The sequence below is a fragment of the Pelodiscus sinensis genome, chromosome 26 (assembly GCF_049634645.1).
Source record: "Pelodiscus sinensis isolate JC-2024 chromosome 26, ASM4963464v1, whole genome shotgun sequence".
In the NCBI taxonomy this organism is placed as follows: Eukaryota; Metazoa; Chordata; order Testudines; family Trionychidae; genus Pelodiscus; species Pelodiscus sinensis.
Window position 1 is genome coordinate 543,678 of NC_134736.1, and position 16,400 is coordinate 560,077.

Sequence of the window (16,400 nt, forward strand, 5' to 3'; positions counted from 1 at the left end):
GGGTCCCCCTGCGCTGTGATGGGAGATTCTCACTGACTCTCCCGAATGTGTATTAACCCAGACACCCAGGCTCAGCCTCCCAGGGAGGGAGACAAAGGAAGGAAGGCGGAGACCAGCACCTGGCTGGGGGGCAGGGCTGGAAGTGAGTTTTAGTTTCTGTCTGGTATCATGGAGGCATGGAGGCAACGGGCTGGGATTTAGGGGCCCCGTCACCCCCATCTCAAGAGGGCCTGAGGCATCCTAGGCCTGCCCTGTAACCAGATTACATCTATGCTGTGCTGTATCCTGGAGAAGCAATAAACTCCCTCTATTCTACGGGCTGGCGGAGTCTGTTCGTGCCATTCCGGGGGTGCAGGAGGCAGGGGAACCCCCACGTGCCACCACCAGGGAACCAGCTTTTAAGTTGGCTTCCCCCAGCACTGGCTCCTGCTTCCCCACACCCTTCCTGCCTTTGATAGAGGCAGTGGGCATGGGGAGAGGGAGTAGTTTAGTAGTCACTCGACTACCCAATAAGCCTATTCGCTTACATCCATACCAGGGACTATCAATTAGTCATGTAACAGCTAAAATTTGATGTGGTTACATGGTTATTCATTACACAGTATCTAACATCCCTACTCCAAAGACCAGCGTGCATACCTTGGCAACAGGAGAGCCCTCTTCAATGTGCTTTTCCATAGAACAAGGGCTGGAACCAGCATCACCCACAGGCCACAGATGTCACCTAACCATGAGGTTGCTAAGGGAGTTTTGCCCTTGAGCTAGCCCAAAGAATAAAATATAAATCCATGGTATGCCCACATCTTGAATACTGTGGGAAGGGGTGGTTGCCTCATCTCAAAAAAGATGTGCTAGAATTGGAAAATGTTCCGTAAAGGGCAATAAATATTATGAGGGGTATGGAACGGCTACCATATTAGGAGTGACTACTAAGACTGGATCTTTTCAGTTTGGAAAAGAGACGACTAAGGGGGAGAGGTGTGACTGATGTGAAGAAAATAAATAAAGAGTAACACAACCCAATAATACAAGAACTAGGTGTCAACAAATAAATTAATAGGAGTGGGGGAAGGGCGAGGAGCTTTAACCTCAGTGCCATCGTGGGTGTGAAACTACTTTACTGGCTTTTCACTCTCGGATTCAGCGGAGTTTAAGCCCTGTTGAAGCTCTTCTTTCTTTGTCCCTCTCACTCTTTCCTGTTTGCTTGATGATGAATTGTTGCCAGATAGCCATGGATCCGTAAAGCTGGGCTGCGGAGTCACATAAGGTATGTCTACACTGCAGGGTTTTCCCGGAAAAACAGCTGTTTTTCTGGAAAAACTACTTATGGCCACACTGCTATGGTGTTCTTTTGACAGAAAGTTGAAAGAACAGAAGGGTTTTTCCAACAGCGCTAAACCTCTTTCTACGAGGAAGAAGCCTTTCTCTGAAAGAGCTCTCGCAAAAAGATGTGTGGTGACATGGAAGAGGCTTTTTTATCGAAAGAAGAGGCCTCCAGGAAATAACACTGGCCACTCTGGCCAAAGTAATCGGAACTCTACAGTTCCTGTCTCCTGCCAGCTCTTAAAGCTGTAGGCACCCTGGACAAGCCTTGTGGCAGGAAGCTGGCCCTGGGAACAGCACCTCACCGCATGGCGCTCCCTGCCACAGGCAATGCCACCCACGGCCCAGCCACAACCCCCTCTCCAAATCCCACTGGCCCTCACAGGGAGTAACTTCAGGGCTCCCAGGACCCTGCCAGGGCAGCAAATTGCATGCTCCCTCCTGGTCCGGAGCGGAGATCCTGTCCCTCCTCAAGGTGTGGGGGGAGTAGGAGACCCTGCAGGACCTCCACTCCTGGTGCAGAAATGCCTAAATCTATGGCCAAGGCCCTGGAGGACAGGGGACACCCACCCCGCACCTTAGAACAAGTCGGCTACGTCTAGACTGGCATGATTTTCCGCAAATGCTTTTAACGGAAAAGAGCATCTAGATTGGCACGGACGCTTTTCCGCAAAAGCACTTTTTGTTGAAAAGTGTCCGTGCCAATCTAGATGCTCTTTTCCACAAAAAAGCCCCGATCGCCATTTTTTGCAATTGGGGCTTTTTTGCGCAAAACAAATCTGAGCTGTCTACACTGGCCCTTTTGCGCAAAAGGACTTTTGCCCGAACGGGAGCAGCGTAGTATTTCTGCAAGAAGCACTGATTTCAGACAGTAGGAAGTCAGTGTTCTTGCGGAAATTCAAGCGGTCAGTGTAGACAGCTGGCAAGTTTTTCCGCAAAAGCAACTGCTTTTGCAGAAAAACTTGCCGGTCTAGACCCAGCCGTCCAGAGTAACATGAAGGCACTCCACCAGGGCTACGCCAGGGCCAAGGAGCACAGCTCTCACTCAGGGCAGGACCCCACTCCTGCCCCTACTACCAGGAGCACCACCAGATCCATGGTGGTGGACTCGGGGCTCAAGCCGCCCATCATCGCCTGCCCAGAGCTTGTTGAGGAGGAGGACAAGGGACAGCAGGGCAGGAGGAGGATGACACAGTCAGTATGCTCACCCTCACTCTCGAGCTGGTATCCCCAGGGCCTGGAGGTGTCGCAGGCATCTTCTGACTGTGGGGAGGGATCCTCATGTAAGTGCTCTCAGTTTTCCACACACACAGGGTGGGGGAGGCAGATGCAGAGGGGATGAGGTGCAATCCTCACTCGGCCTGGACATCATGCTGTAGTTGGTGCACGTGCAAGCACATGTGGTGCCAGTCTGCACCACTTGGCCTTAGGCGGCAGCCCCGGAACACCCCCAGGAATCTGCTCACAGGCTCTGGGGAGGCCACACACACACCTCTGACCCTCTGGGGGGAGGGGTGCCCTCCCACCACTGGAAGCAGACTGGAGACAAAGGCACAGGCACGACCCCCCCATACAGACACAGGAGTGCCGCATACAGCAAATGGGCATACCTGCCCTTGCAAGGCACCACCCGCTCCCATGGACAGCGCTGCCAGGCACAGGTGTGTGTATGGGCCCCATGGAGGGCCAGGCTGCTCCAGGCACCGCTCCCGCCCATAGGATCCCACTGTGGATGGACACTTCCCTTGCCTCCTTGTCCGTGGGGTGGGGAGTGGGAAGCATGGTCCCTTGGGCACCTCAGGGACTCTGTGAGGCAGGGCCTGCTGTGCAGGCCACACACGGCCTTGTTTCCAGGACATCACTGTCCTCTGGTCCAAGGACTGTTGGTTGCTGCTCACAGAGGAGGGCACGGCTTCAGGGACAGTGTCTGCGTGGATGACTGATCTCCTCTCCCTCTTTGTTCTCCACAGCTGGACCAGCCATCGCTGAGGGCCAACCGAGGCAGCCACCCAACCCCAGGGGAGCCACAAGCTCACAAGGGGGCACGAGGACCTTCTGAGGCAGCACGTGGGCGTCCTGCATCGGGAAAGGTGAGGGGAGAGACCCACCCTCACACAGCCCTGCTGCTGGGGGAAAGGGTCTTGCGCCCGCACACAGGGAGAAGGTCTCGATGAGCTCCGTGTCGAGCTCGTGCAGGGCCATGAAGGCAGCCTGCACAAACTGCTGCAGAAAGTGCAGCATGGCCATGTGGGGGCCATCGCATGCTCGGGGCAGTTCAGGCTCCATGTGAAGAATGCTATGGCGTCCAAAAGCCGAGAACCCACTGCTACAGCAGTGTTGGCTCTCAGAGCGGGCAGCAAGCACACAGCAGAAGCAGAGACACGGCTGTACGGGGTGTGTGTGTGTCTGTCTCTCTCTCTCTTTCTCTCTCGCTTTCTACCCTTCTCCCCTGCCCTTTAAGCGCATCTCTTAGCTATGCTTAGGCAACAGCACACAGAAGCAACTGCTGACCTAATGCCCTGCCTGAATTGGTTCCACGTGCCCTCATATGCAAGATAGCGTCCAACCAATGTGGACACTAGCTTTCAAAAAAGCAGATTGCTTTTTCGATACACTTTTGCTGTGTAGACGCTCGCTTTTGAAAAAGTTTTTCCAGAAGAGCTCTTCTGGAAAAGCTTCTTTCGAAAGAAGCTTTCAGGCTAGCCATAGCCATAGTATGCAAGTACTGGATTAGCCCTGTTTTGAAGATAGACTTTCTGCGTTAGTTTGGCCATGTGACTTGACCAAGGTCACCTCAGCCATTAGTGTCACCACTTTGGAAGCCCTTTCTTAATATGCTGAACCATGTAGCTGTGTGCTGTAGTGAGCTGCATCGTCTTGTGGCCAGGGTCAAACAGACAGACTAAGCTCTTGCACCACTGATGGGAATTTGGGTGCACTGCCTGCAGGTGAATCTGGGAGCCCCCACAATACTCAGTGTGCCCCCAGATCCTAAAGGCCTGGCTGCAAAATTGATTTAAATAGTTGGTTTCAATGCTCCCGAGGCCTAATGCACTGAGCACTATAATAAGATTTCGCCAATGAAACAAATGATAATTGATTCTTTCTCTGGATTAACGTGGTTGAGCTTTGAGCCCAACTCTGCTATGGACTGGCAAATATGAACCTAAAATAAACTAGATAGTACTAGCCTGTAAGGGTGAGCTGATGTCTCAGAACTGTGGTGATTGGTGTTCTAGGTAGTCCTTGTTAAAAGACTGAGACAAACCTGGATATTACTTGTGCCCTAAAATACTAGAGATTTTTTTGAAGCACTAGTGAAAACACAAAATTCCAGTGAGCCTGATAAGGCTCCTTTTCCTCCATACAGAACTTGCCAGAAAGGTGTGACCAGCCAGTAGCTACTGGTCTCCCTGGCTGTGTCTACACTACCAGGTTATTTTGAACTAACAATCAACGAAATAAGGTTATTCCTCGTCACAATCAGGTGTTGTTATTTTGCAGTAACAGGCTTGGTAGTGTGGATGCTTGCCTTGTTATTTTGAAATAAGGGAAGTTATTTTGAACCAACTCCTCCGTGTAGACCTGCCCTCTGCTCCCTCAGGATCGTGACAGTTGAAGCTGATTTTCTGTAGACGCATGAGATATGGAGGTGGAAACAAGCACTTTATTTAACTAATCATTATGGTTCAATTAAAAAAAAAACTTCAGCAGATAAAATTTATGATGAGTTTACAGGAACACAAGCTAAAAGTTGTAACAAAAAGTTTCTCAAATATTCTGAATGAAAAAATACTGAAATCATGTACAAACTCTAGCTGGACTCTTCCCCAGTAGCACAGATTAAACAACTGTGGAATAAGAGATCCTCCGGAAAAGGGCTTTTTTCCGGAGGATCAGGGCCAGTGTAGACGCTCTTTTCCGGCTTTTCTAAAAGCTGGAAAAAAGCGGCGGACATTTTTATTTAAATGCCGCAGGGGATATTTAAATCCCCCGCGGATTTCCCTATTACGACCTGTGAAATTAGCATGCCCCTTTCGGAAAAGGGGCCAGTGTAGACGTAGCCAGGCAGTTTGACAACACTGAAATTAATACCGATCAGAAGAACTAGTCTTAGTTTATCCTAAAAAACGAAGTTAATTTTGGAGCAGATTTTTATACAGATATTTGTGGTTAGGATGTGCCTGGGATGAGTGATAGCCAGAGGCTCTATATACAGAACTATAACTAATACATTTCAAGCCAAAGTAAGTTACCTATGGAAAAAAGTAGAGAAAGCAGCATTGCCTAGAAGTCACAGTCCCTGTTGATGTGACAATAGCTAATGGACAACAGCAATGAAACAGAGTTCCTTCTGGCTGCTCTAAATACAGACTTGCACTAAAAGAACCCAACTGTGATTTACAGCTGCTTAGATTGGTGCATGTCGTTGTAGAGTAGTCCTGATCCTGAGAGCTGCTGGGTGCCCACAACTCTGGCACAGAGTCAAAGTTCAGGTCTGTTCTCCCTTAAAAAGTGAAATTTTTAAGAAGTATCATGGCAGGTCAAGCTAGAATGAATCAAAAGCACAGCATAAATCATAGCAAAATCCGTCCCCTATCTCTCCTCTGCCCGCCCACCAACCCAAACTAATTCTTTTCCTTCCATATTTTGTTTTACTCTCTGATAATGGGAATTCTTGCTCTCAACACTGAACAGACACAGCAACCAACCCCCAAAGCAAATCAATAACACATGCCCCTGTGAAGGAAGACTGAACGAACTGGGCTTCTTTAGTTTGGAAAAGAGAAGATTGAGAGGGGACATGATAGCGGTTTTCAAGTATCTAAAAGGCTGTTACAAGGAGGGAGAAAAATTGTTCTTTGACCTCTGAGGATAGAACAAGAAGCAATGGGCTCAAACTGCAGCAAGGGAGCTTTAGATTGGACATTAAGAAAAACTTCCTAACAGGGTGGTTAAACATTGGAATATGTTGTCTAGGGAGACTGTGGAATCTCTATCTCTGGAAATATTTAAGAGCAGGTTCAATAAATGTCTATCAGGGATGGGCTAGATAGTACTGGGTCCTGCCATGAGGGCAGGGGACTGGACTCAGTGACCTCTCGAGGTCCCTTCCAATCCTAGTATTCTACGATTCTATGCAGCCTTGTTGCCCCACTTTTTCCCAGAAATCAACACAGGAGAGGGTCTGTGCCAATGTTGAGTGGCAGGGCCTGCTCAGAGACTATTCACCTGATGGGCAGGAAAGCCTGACATTAAAGTTTTTAGGCCTGTGGAAGAGTCTCCCAATGTGGGTCACAGAAATGCCACCACTTGGGATGGAGGCTCCCAACCTGACCAAAGCCCCAGGAAAGATGCAACAGGAGACACTTCCACACTGGTAGGAGCAAATGAGCTGGCTGCCTTACAGGCCTCTTCTTCTTCCAGATTCTGTGGTGCAGTCAGAGCAGTGTCCAGTCCTTTGGATGGAGCAGAATGGTAAGTACCATGCAGCTACGTATCTGAGTAACTGCGACATACTCTAATAGTCTTCATCTTTTACATAACTTTCATTAAACTCAGACCTGTAGCTCAGTAAAGGCAATCAGGCTATATTTCTTCTGAGCACTTTGAGAAATGGCACAGATGAAATTGCGCTCTTTCATTTCTCTGACAAATCTCGCTGTCTTTTAGAGTCTCCTATATATCACTCTCTAAGGGCCTAGTTTTCTTGTCGGTTTAACACATGAGGCTCCCATAATCGGCTCCTCCAGTGGGGAGGGTGCAGTATCAGAATCAACTTACTAGGGTCCCAGGCTCCAGCCCCTTTGCAATGGTAGCTACGTAAAGTCAGTGTTTGCCCAGGGCAACTGCAAACCACTTCTCCATATACTTAGCACAGGGAGTAACTATGTGATAGCAGTTGGCAAGAACTTGCTCTTTGAATGGTGGCCTTCAGAACTCTTGTTACGGAGAGGAGGGAAGTGGTAGGGATGATACTGTGGGGCAGAGTTGGATCCTGAGCCAAGGGCACTTGATATGATGCTGGCCAGGAACTATCTCTGCCTCATGCCCAGTTCTTTCCCCACTAGAAGGTGCTGACAGAAGTGATGGTGTCCGATTCGATCCCACTGCTCTTCCTTGTCACATCAAGGATCTCCTGCAGAGTCTCTTGGCTTATGCAGCCCAGGTCCCGGAGGATCCGGAAGAAGTCATTGCGGAACTTGACTCCGACAAAGGCATAGAGGACAGGGTTGAGACAGCAATGCGTGAAGCCTAACACTTCTGTCACTATGATGCTCATGCTCAGACGGTCTGCCAAGCCACAGTTGTTTGGTATGATTTCCAGCTTGTCTAGTGTGTCCAAAAAGATGACAACATGATAAGGGCTCCAACAGAGTAAGAACACTCCTGTGACCAGAATAGCCACTCTTACAGCCTTCTGCCTTTGCAGTCGCTGGGACTGGCATAGGGCCCTCACAATGGCTGAATAGCAGTAGCACATGACCAGCAGGGGCATTAAGAAACCCACAATGTGATACAGGAAGCGGGTTGCCAGCCACATGTTGCTGCCATGAATCCCAGCTTGCTGTAAGCTGCACACAGTTTGATTATTGTATAACCAGACTTCCATTAGCACTAGATCAGGCAAGGTCAGCACCAGGGAGATGAACCAAATGGCCATGCAGGTGAGGTGGATAGACCTGACTCTGCGATTCCTGTAGGTATGGATAGCATACACTATGGCCAGGTAGCGGTCCACACTGATGCAGCCCAGGAGCATGCTGCTGCAGTAGAAGTTGATCTTGTGGATAGCACTGAGGACTTTGCAAAGGAAAGTGCCGAAGATCCAACCAGTCAAGCTCTCGGCCACGCCAAAAGGCAAGGTGAGCACTAGCACCAGATTGGCCAGGGTTAGATGAAAGAGGAAGTTCTCGGTGGTAGTGCGGGCACGCTTGTAACGCTCCAGGATGATCAACACTAGGGCATTGCCCAAGGCTCCCAGAAGGAATATCAGCACGTAGATTACGGGCACAAAGATCTTTTCAAAAGGGTGTGGGGGATCACCAGCCAGTGACGACTGTGTATCAGGGCAAAAGTAGTCCTCATAGGATCTTGTGGTGGTGTCATTGTCGTAGTCAGTGAATTCTCCCCCAAAATTCTGCAGAACAGGAAAAGAATCCTGTTAACAAACTGCATTTTCTGAACAGCCAAAATACAGTCAACACCATTCCCCAGGAGAAAGCCCAGCTATTACATGGGAAATACCAGATGTCTCTGGACAATAGCCAGCACCAGATACTACAGAGGAAGGTGCAGGAAATTTCCAGCAGCAGATGTACGATAATCTGCCATCAGTGAGGATCTCATCCTGATCTTTGATAGTTAGAACCTCCTGCTCCAGCACTTACACCAATGTCTCTTTCCCTTGCAGCACATTTTAACATTAATTGAAATATTTCTTAATATTGTTGTTATCCATATACATATACAATCTCTTTGAACCTTATTTAGTCCGTGGCTTCAACTATTTCCTGTGGCAATGAGTTCCTCAGTCTAATCACACATTGTGTGAACAAGTGTTTCCTTTTGTCAGTTCTGCATTTGCTACCCTCAAGCACATTGACTGTTCCCTTATTATTGTGTTATATGAAAGAACACATTAATCCGATCTGCCTTTCTATTCCATTCATTATTATATAGCCTTCTATCAGGTCCCCTCTTATTCATCTCTCACTAAGTTAAAGAATCCTAGTCTTTTCCATCTTTTCATAAAGCATTTTTACAGGCCTTTGATCATTCTTTTAGCCACCATTGTGTTGCTCACTTCACCTAGCTTGGTTGTATTCCTCTAATTTTTCTGTCATTTTTCTACCATGTTATTGTTATATTCTATTCCCAAAGACTTCCTCTGACTTGGCTGTAGAGTGATTACAAACCATGCTGTGTTTGAGATCGAGGATGTATTGCCCTGCAGTGTGATTCCACATGTGTCTGAGCTCTTTGAGCTGAACAACTGTTGGGGTTTGTGATAGCATGTCCATGCCCCATGTGCAGGCTGTGATGCTGCCACCCAAAGTGAGATCAGCATTGGGAACACTGCTGCAGCTTGGCCCATGGAGTGAACTGTACACAGGCAGTGAAAATGGGAGGGCCATTGTATTCTACTTCTTAAAACCTGGCTAGGAGGAAGCATATTGTACCTGGCCTAGTGGCAGCTGGATTCTGCTCTACTTCGTGGAACGTGCAACACACTAGTTGGATCCTGTTTGGTGTTCTCTTGCATGCCTGCATCTCGCCTCTCATCTGTTGGCAGCTGAAACCATAGCAGTGGTGTCTAAGGGCCAAGATCTAGCCAGGTTTGGGAAGTAGGACAGATCCACTACATAAGGGCATGTCTACACTAGGAAATTATTTCAAAATAACTCCCGAAATAACTATTTCAAAATAGCATGTCCACACTACAGGGAAGCCTCGAAATTAGTCTGAGGCAGGTTCTCTTAATGTGGATGCACTACCTCGACTTAGAGCCTCAGCAAACACTGGGGAGCAATTACTCTCAATGAGTCTGGGGAGTAGTTATTTCAAAATAACAGCAGTGGAGCATCCACACTACCACTTTGAAATAAGCACTATCATCATGGAAAGCAGGAGTCACTATTTCAAAATAATCATCCCCATTATTTCAAAATAGAATAGACGCTCCACTTGTTGTTTCAAAATAAGGGGAGTTATTTTGAAATAACTCCCTAGTGTAGACCAGGGCTAAGTGCCTTGGGCTTGCCAGTAAGGAGTGAGGGGAGGCAGTGCTTTTCAGAAGATCCTGATGGTGGAAGGCTTGCTCTCCCTGCTTTTATACTCCTTTTGGCACCCATGGAGCTGTATCACACACCAAACTTTTTATCCAAAGCAGAAATCAAATCAAAGTGCTGAGCACTAGAAAGCTGTCAGCTCTGGCACAGCTCTCACAGTGGAGCATGTGCTCTGGCAGTCCTGCTCTGCTCCAGGCAGGCAATGGACAAAGCCTAAAGTTGCTCAGAAAAAGAAAAGAAAAGGGGTGGGTAGGATCATTGAAAAGAGGAACAAAGGGCTAAGCAGAGGCTCCTGGCAAATGTCAGACAGCTCAACAAACAGTAACTAAAAAATGATAAGAGTTCCCCTGCAGTCAGGCGGAGCGCTCTTCCCCCTCCCAAATACCTTCTCTGGAGACTGAGACTCTTGCATTGACCACAGCGGAAGTTTCTGCTTGCTGTTTTCATACCTTTCACTGACAGCTGTAGCTGCTGCACCTGCTGTACCTTCCCCCCCATTAGCTGATAGCTCCTGGCTAAAAATACCAGCACTGCTTGAGCTGTTCTTGGTGCTATTTTTTCTTTTAGAAACATTTTGACTGTTCTGTTAAATACATGAATCTCTCCAGTCATGAGACCCTACGCCACACAGCCAAGGCAGGAACTGCCTTGCTTGGGGGACACCCCCCTAAATCACACAAACTAGCTTTTGCTATAGCAAGGCCTCTCCTAGGCCATGTGAGCTTCTCACCCGTGAACTGGTGCATTGTGGCAGATAACTGTAGCTGGTGTGCATTCGTGCAGATCTTTAAAGTATTATTTTGGAAAATAGCAAGGTCTCTCTTTTTGCCTCTCCTCATTGCCCTCACTTGCAGGGTACCCAAAGTACCAACCCAATGCTGCAGAGGTGCTCTAACCCCACACTTGACAGACCTCCTTAAAGGGGTTCTTGTTTTAAAAAGAGCCCTCAGTAGTTATGCCATCTCCAGCCCACCAGCTGCTGTTCCATTGATCTGGCACTATGAATGTGCAAGCAATTCATCAAAGGTCCCTTCTCTAAAAAGTTTATACTTTCCCTTAGCAAAACAAAATGGTGCCCAAGAGCAAGGCGCTAGGAGCATAGAAGAGAGAAAGATATTGCAGCACAACTTGGGACTACAGGGTTAATGATGAGCACAGCACAGTGTGAAAACAAAGGATAGAAACCCATCAAAATATGGGCAGTGACTACACAGTGCTAAACCGTTTCAACTGCAGCGAGTGGCTGTCAGAATCACCTTGCACTTACAACAGATGCAGCAGGCAAGCACCACTATCTGTCACCATCTCATCTCTGATAAGGTGACAGGTAGGGTTTGTGGTGGCTTTGGCTTTGTTTTTTTTTACTGTAAGCCACTCGCCCCTGGCTTGGGAAATGTGCATAGCACTGCTACTGAGCCATCCTCTCATGTACATCTCAGGCTGGGAGAGAGTAGCAAGCGTGGGTGGGAACGGACAGAGATGAGTCAAAGAGACCATCTTTATGTATTGTGAATCCAAGCTGAAGCAGGAACGGGTTGGAGTACAGCTTCAAGAGCTGCAGATAGTGACTCTCTGCTGTTGGAACAGAGAGGTGAGAGATCTTGAAGTGGCCAGTATTGTGGGTGCAGAGATTAATCTCTGTGACTGACAGGCAACATGCTGCTTCCCAACTTTAACTGGCCAAGGCCTCAAATTTGCTTTAAGGATGGATTTGCTGGGAAAACGAGTCACAAAGGCCTCTAACAGCAGAAAAAAGGATCTAAAACAAGGAAGGAAGGAAGGAATAGAATAGGAGGATTATGTAATAGTATTTCTGTTTGTCACTTGCTGTGGATATTTTTGTCTGATGGGCAACTACATGTAAAATAACACACAACTGACAAGCCACACGACACTAATTGTATGTATCTTTCCTTGCAGGAAAGGAAAGATTACATTTATTTAATGCAATCCCTCAACTTTCTGCTAAGAGACAGCCTTGTTTGTGTCAAGTACACCTAGAAAATAGAGATGGAAAAGACACATTTAGCTCTTGTTCAGACTCCCACTAATGCTGGCAGGGGGAGAGCTTTTAATTCATTTTACTCTTCATTGTAATTGCCACTCTCTCCAGTCCAAAAGTCATCTATGTTCCACACAGAGCTGGTGTTCCTTTGAGAGCTGAATATTATTTACATCAGACAAATTTTAGAGGGGTAGCTGTGTTAGTCTGTAATTTTAAAAACAAGTGATCCTGTGGCATCCTAGACTAACCAAAATATATAGAATCATGAGCTTTTTGCCCATGAAAGCTCATGATTCTATATATGTTGGTTAGTCTCTAAGTTGCCACAGGACAACTCATTGTATTTACAGCAGAGAAAGTCATGATGCTGAAGCTCTGGAAAGTGTATTCACAGCCATGGAACAAATAGCACAGCACTTTAATTTCCCTGCATGAATAATTTTGTATGTCACTATTTCCCAGAGCTGGACCTGGGCAGGTTAAGCAACAAGGCACAACACTTAGATGGTTTTCCACCAATAGGATAATTTATAATTAAAGTATAACACTGAGAATGAAAAGAAGAAAAAAATATTAGTCTAAGATTCCACTACAGAATAGGAACTGTAGCGCTTCCCCACTGGATTCTGTGTGTGGCCTCTGCACGCAGGCAGTGCTGCTACTAAGGATATGTTGCTCCCATCTTTCACTTTTTTCCATTAAGGAGTGAGCCCTGCTTTACCCCTAGATAAACTCCTGTGAGTCTTTCATTTAAATTGAGAGGTCAGGAGGGGGGCTCAAAGAAGGGAAAGTGTCATTTACCAAAAAAAAAAAAAAAATAAAAAGTTTTTTCTGAAAGTTTTCACAGGATTTTTTTGCAAAACAAATCAAATCAAAATCATTCTGGGTGGGTTTGCTTTTTATGGTTTTTTTGGATGTGGATGCTGCTTTTTCACTTCTTACCTTTTTCCCCCTTCAAAGGAAACAAGGGAGAAAAAAGGTAAGAGAAAAAATAAACCAAAATAGAATTAATGTTTTTATTTGAACAGAAACGATATGATCAAAGCTGAAAAAACTTCTGAAACACTCTACTTAAATGCCAAGCTTTGTGGCAGCTCTGCCATGAACTTTCTCGCAGCATGGAACAATAGATATTGTCAATTTACATGGTTAATTAGAGAATGGAATATATAGCGTCATAATTCAAACCTAAGGTATTTGTAGCATAGCTTCTTTCCCAGTTAAAAAAAAAAAAAAACCCTCTAATGTGCTACAGACCAGCTCTCAGGTAGGCTCTTCAAGGTGACCCACTCACAGAAAAGATCAAATGAAGGCAGGGATGAGAGTACAATTGTTACTGTGGGATGTACGTCTTTCACATATTTCCCAATATAATTGTAGCTTACCTAGTCACTCCTGTTTATTAAAGTGAGTGGGTCTGATTTCCCATGGCACTGCACCTTTTGCTGTCATTTACATCAGTGCATGGTGGTATAAAATACTGTCAAGTCAGGATAAGTGTGTTAAATCCTCTCTCTGCTGGTATAAAGGACTTCACAAGGTTCAGGGCAACAGACTCTCTGCATTTGTTTCTAAAAGCTAACCTAAAGAGGAGACGGATCTGATTCCCAACATGTCAGAATAAGCTTTTTGGCCACTACAACAGAGATTGCAAGTCCAGTACCCACAACAGGAGAATTATAGCTCCAACCTCTGATGAAAGCACTTTAAAGATATGGCACCAGTAATCACAGAAAGTGACAGAGGCTGGCATTCTCCTGCCTGCACCATCTTCAGCTGGTGAGAATAGTCCTAAATAAGTACTGGGGTCTAAATATATTGGTTTAAATTTTTAGCCTGAGTCCAAACTTCTCTAAACAAAGGAGGAAAAGTATGCGTTTGTGGGTGTGAGAGGTTAAAAGCCAAGCTCCTCTGCCCAGATATAATACCCATCACCACCTCCCAAAAAAATCCTTAACCTAAACTCATAAACATTACAAAAACAAAGAACCACATATGACTTACAAAATCATAGATCTTCACAGGGACATTGTAGGGCATCATTATTTGAAAGGTTCTGTTTTTCTCCTTCAGTGGTTCGGTGCTGTGACAGAGAATATCAACCAACTTTCCTTTTTGGTGAAGGGGTTAATAATTTAACTGAATGGGGCGGGGAATTAAGTTCTCATCAGCGTACTGAGGTCTTCAGCTTTGCAAGGCAAATGAGCTCCAAATGACCTATTTGAGCAACAGATTAGCATCTTGCTCTATCGTCTGTGTTTTAAGCTGTTTTTTAAAGTATAGCTTTGAATAATCAAAGGTTGCCATAATCTGTAAGGGTGCATCTACACAGCACCCTTATCTTGAAATAAGCTACACAGTTTGTGCTACGCAAACTGTATAACTTATTTTGAGAATTTCAAAATAGCTTATTTTTAAATTTGGCACGGTGTAAAATAAAGCGCTATTCTGACAAATCCCTTAACTCCCAGGCTGCATCTAGACTGGCATGATTTTGCGGAAATACTTTTAACTGAAAAGTTTTTCCGTTAAAAGTATTTCCGCAAAAGAGTGTCTAGATTGGCAAATGCCTTTGCGCAAAAGATTTGCTTTTGCACAAAAGCATCCGTGCCCAGTATAGACGTGCTTTTGCGCAAGAAAGCCCGATGGCTAAAATGGCCATCAGAGCTTTCTTGAGCAAAAAATTAAGGTGCCTGGCTACACTGGCCCTCTTGCACAAGTATTCTTGCGCAAGAGGGCTTATCCCTGAGCGGGAGCGTCAAAGTATTTGTGCAAGAAGCACTGAATTCTTACATTAGAACGTCAGTGCTCTTGCGCAAATTCAAGCGTCCAGTGTAGACAGCTGGCAAGTTTTTGCGCAAAAGCGGATGCTTTTGTGCAAAATCTTGCCAGTCCAGATGCACCCTCATGGAATGCGGGTTACAGGAACACCAGAATAGCACACCCATTATTTCAAAATATATTTAAAGATGCAGTTTAAAGATGCGTGTTTAAAGATTCAGAATTGCTATTTCTGGATACTTCTGGTTAAGGATGTTAAATATTGGTTAATTGACAAGTTGAGTAGTCGATGAAATTTTCATCAACTACTTGACTAGTCAATGAGCACTTCTGCATTCCTCCTTTGAGATGTACAAGAGCCCTCACTGGGGCTCTTGTATATTTCAAAGGAGGAATGTGGAACTCTGCATGCAGCCTGTGTCCAGCAGGAAGTCCCGCTGACTCTGGGCTGCACGCAGGCGTGCCAGTTTTGAAATGTACAAGAGTCCCCCAGTGGGGGCTCTTGTGCAGTCCAAAGCCACAGCACAGCATGGAGCCTGGGGTCAATGGGGGACTCAAAGTTCCCAATGAACCCTGGCTTTATGCTGCGCTGCCGATTTGAAATGCCAGGCGGAATTGGGATCATCTGGGGACTCCCCAGCTGACCCCGGGTTTCCCATGGCATTTCAGCTGAACCCAGGATCAGCTGGGAACTCCCTAGTTGACCCCAGGTTCCACACAGCATTTCCCCAGAACCTGGGGTCAGCAGAGGCAGAGTTCAAAGGGCAGTGCCACACAGTTGAGCCACTATGGATCAGCTGTGCAGTGCTGCACTCTGAACGCTGCCTCGGTGTTTCAAAGGGGCAGCAAAGGGGGAGGAAGAAGGTACTTCAAAGGGGCAGCACCTCACTGCTCCTTTGAAACGTGGAGGCGGCGTTCAAAGGGCAGTGCCACACAGTCGACTAGTTGACTAGTCCTTAACATCCTTACTTTCGGTATCCCAAAATGGCCCCGCTATCTAGACGTAGCCTAACAGAGCAAAGGCCCACAGTTGTTCACAACACAATACAAGCCCCAGAGCGTCAATGAGTCTCTTCCCAAATCCTTAAGCCAGTACAGAGATGAGAACTTATCTAGAATATGCTGCACTGCATTTGGGCAATGTACAACAAATATCTAAGCTTTTAATACCTGTTTTACTCATGGGAAAAGCTTTTTTTCAAGCCCCAAAATGGCCTGGATCAGTTATGAGCTGGATTAGTCATGGCGCTCTGACCCTAATAGAACCAACTTCTTTATACCCTCCACATTTCTCTTCCTCTGTTTTTGCTCTCATCCTTATCCAAAATATCATGGAACAGTTTGTTCCAGAAGGGCATTGGCAGAATTACTGGAGCAGAGATGGGGAATAGATAAGTAATTAATATTTGTACAGTATTATGGCAGAGAGAAACAATACTGTGTAAAGTAAGAGTTGATTATACAGTCCCCATGAAGCTACAGCAGTACTCAAATTCCCA

The 16,400-nt window shown here is 46.3% G+C and overlaps 1 protein-coding gene across 1 annotated transcript; it reads right to left on the reverse strand.

Moving 5' to 3' along the window:
- Nucleotides 1-4,970: 4,970 nt before the first annotated feature.
- Nucleotides 4,971-14,277, reverse strand: CXCR5 (C-X-C motif chemokine receptor 5). Its single transcript, XM_025183559.2, has 2 exons — nt 14,125-14,277; nt 4,971-8,464 (listed from the first exon to the last, which is right to left on the reverse strand). Exons 1-2 carry the CDS (start codon nt 14,161-14,163, stop codon nt 7,391-7,393), a joined length of 1,113 nt encoding a protein of 370 aa, XP_025039344.1. The 5' UTR covers nt 14,164-14,277; the 3' UTR covers nt 4,971-7,390.
- Nucleotides 14,278-16,400: the final 2,123 nt, after the last annotated feature.

Excerpts from the sequence above, each read along its gene's own strand:
- CXCR5 (XM_025183559.2), bottom strand. The coding sequence starts at position 14,163 with ATGATGCCCTACAATGTCCCTGTGAAGATCTATGATTTT. Across the intron at positions 8,465-14,124 it reads CTGTGAAGATCTATGATTTT|AATTTTGGGGGAGAATTCAC; the intron begins GTAAGTCATATG and ends CCTGTTCTGCAG.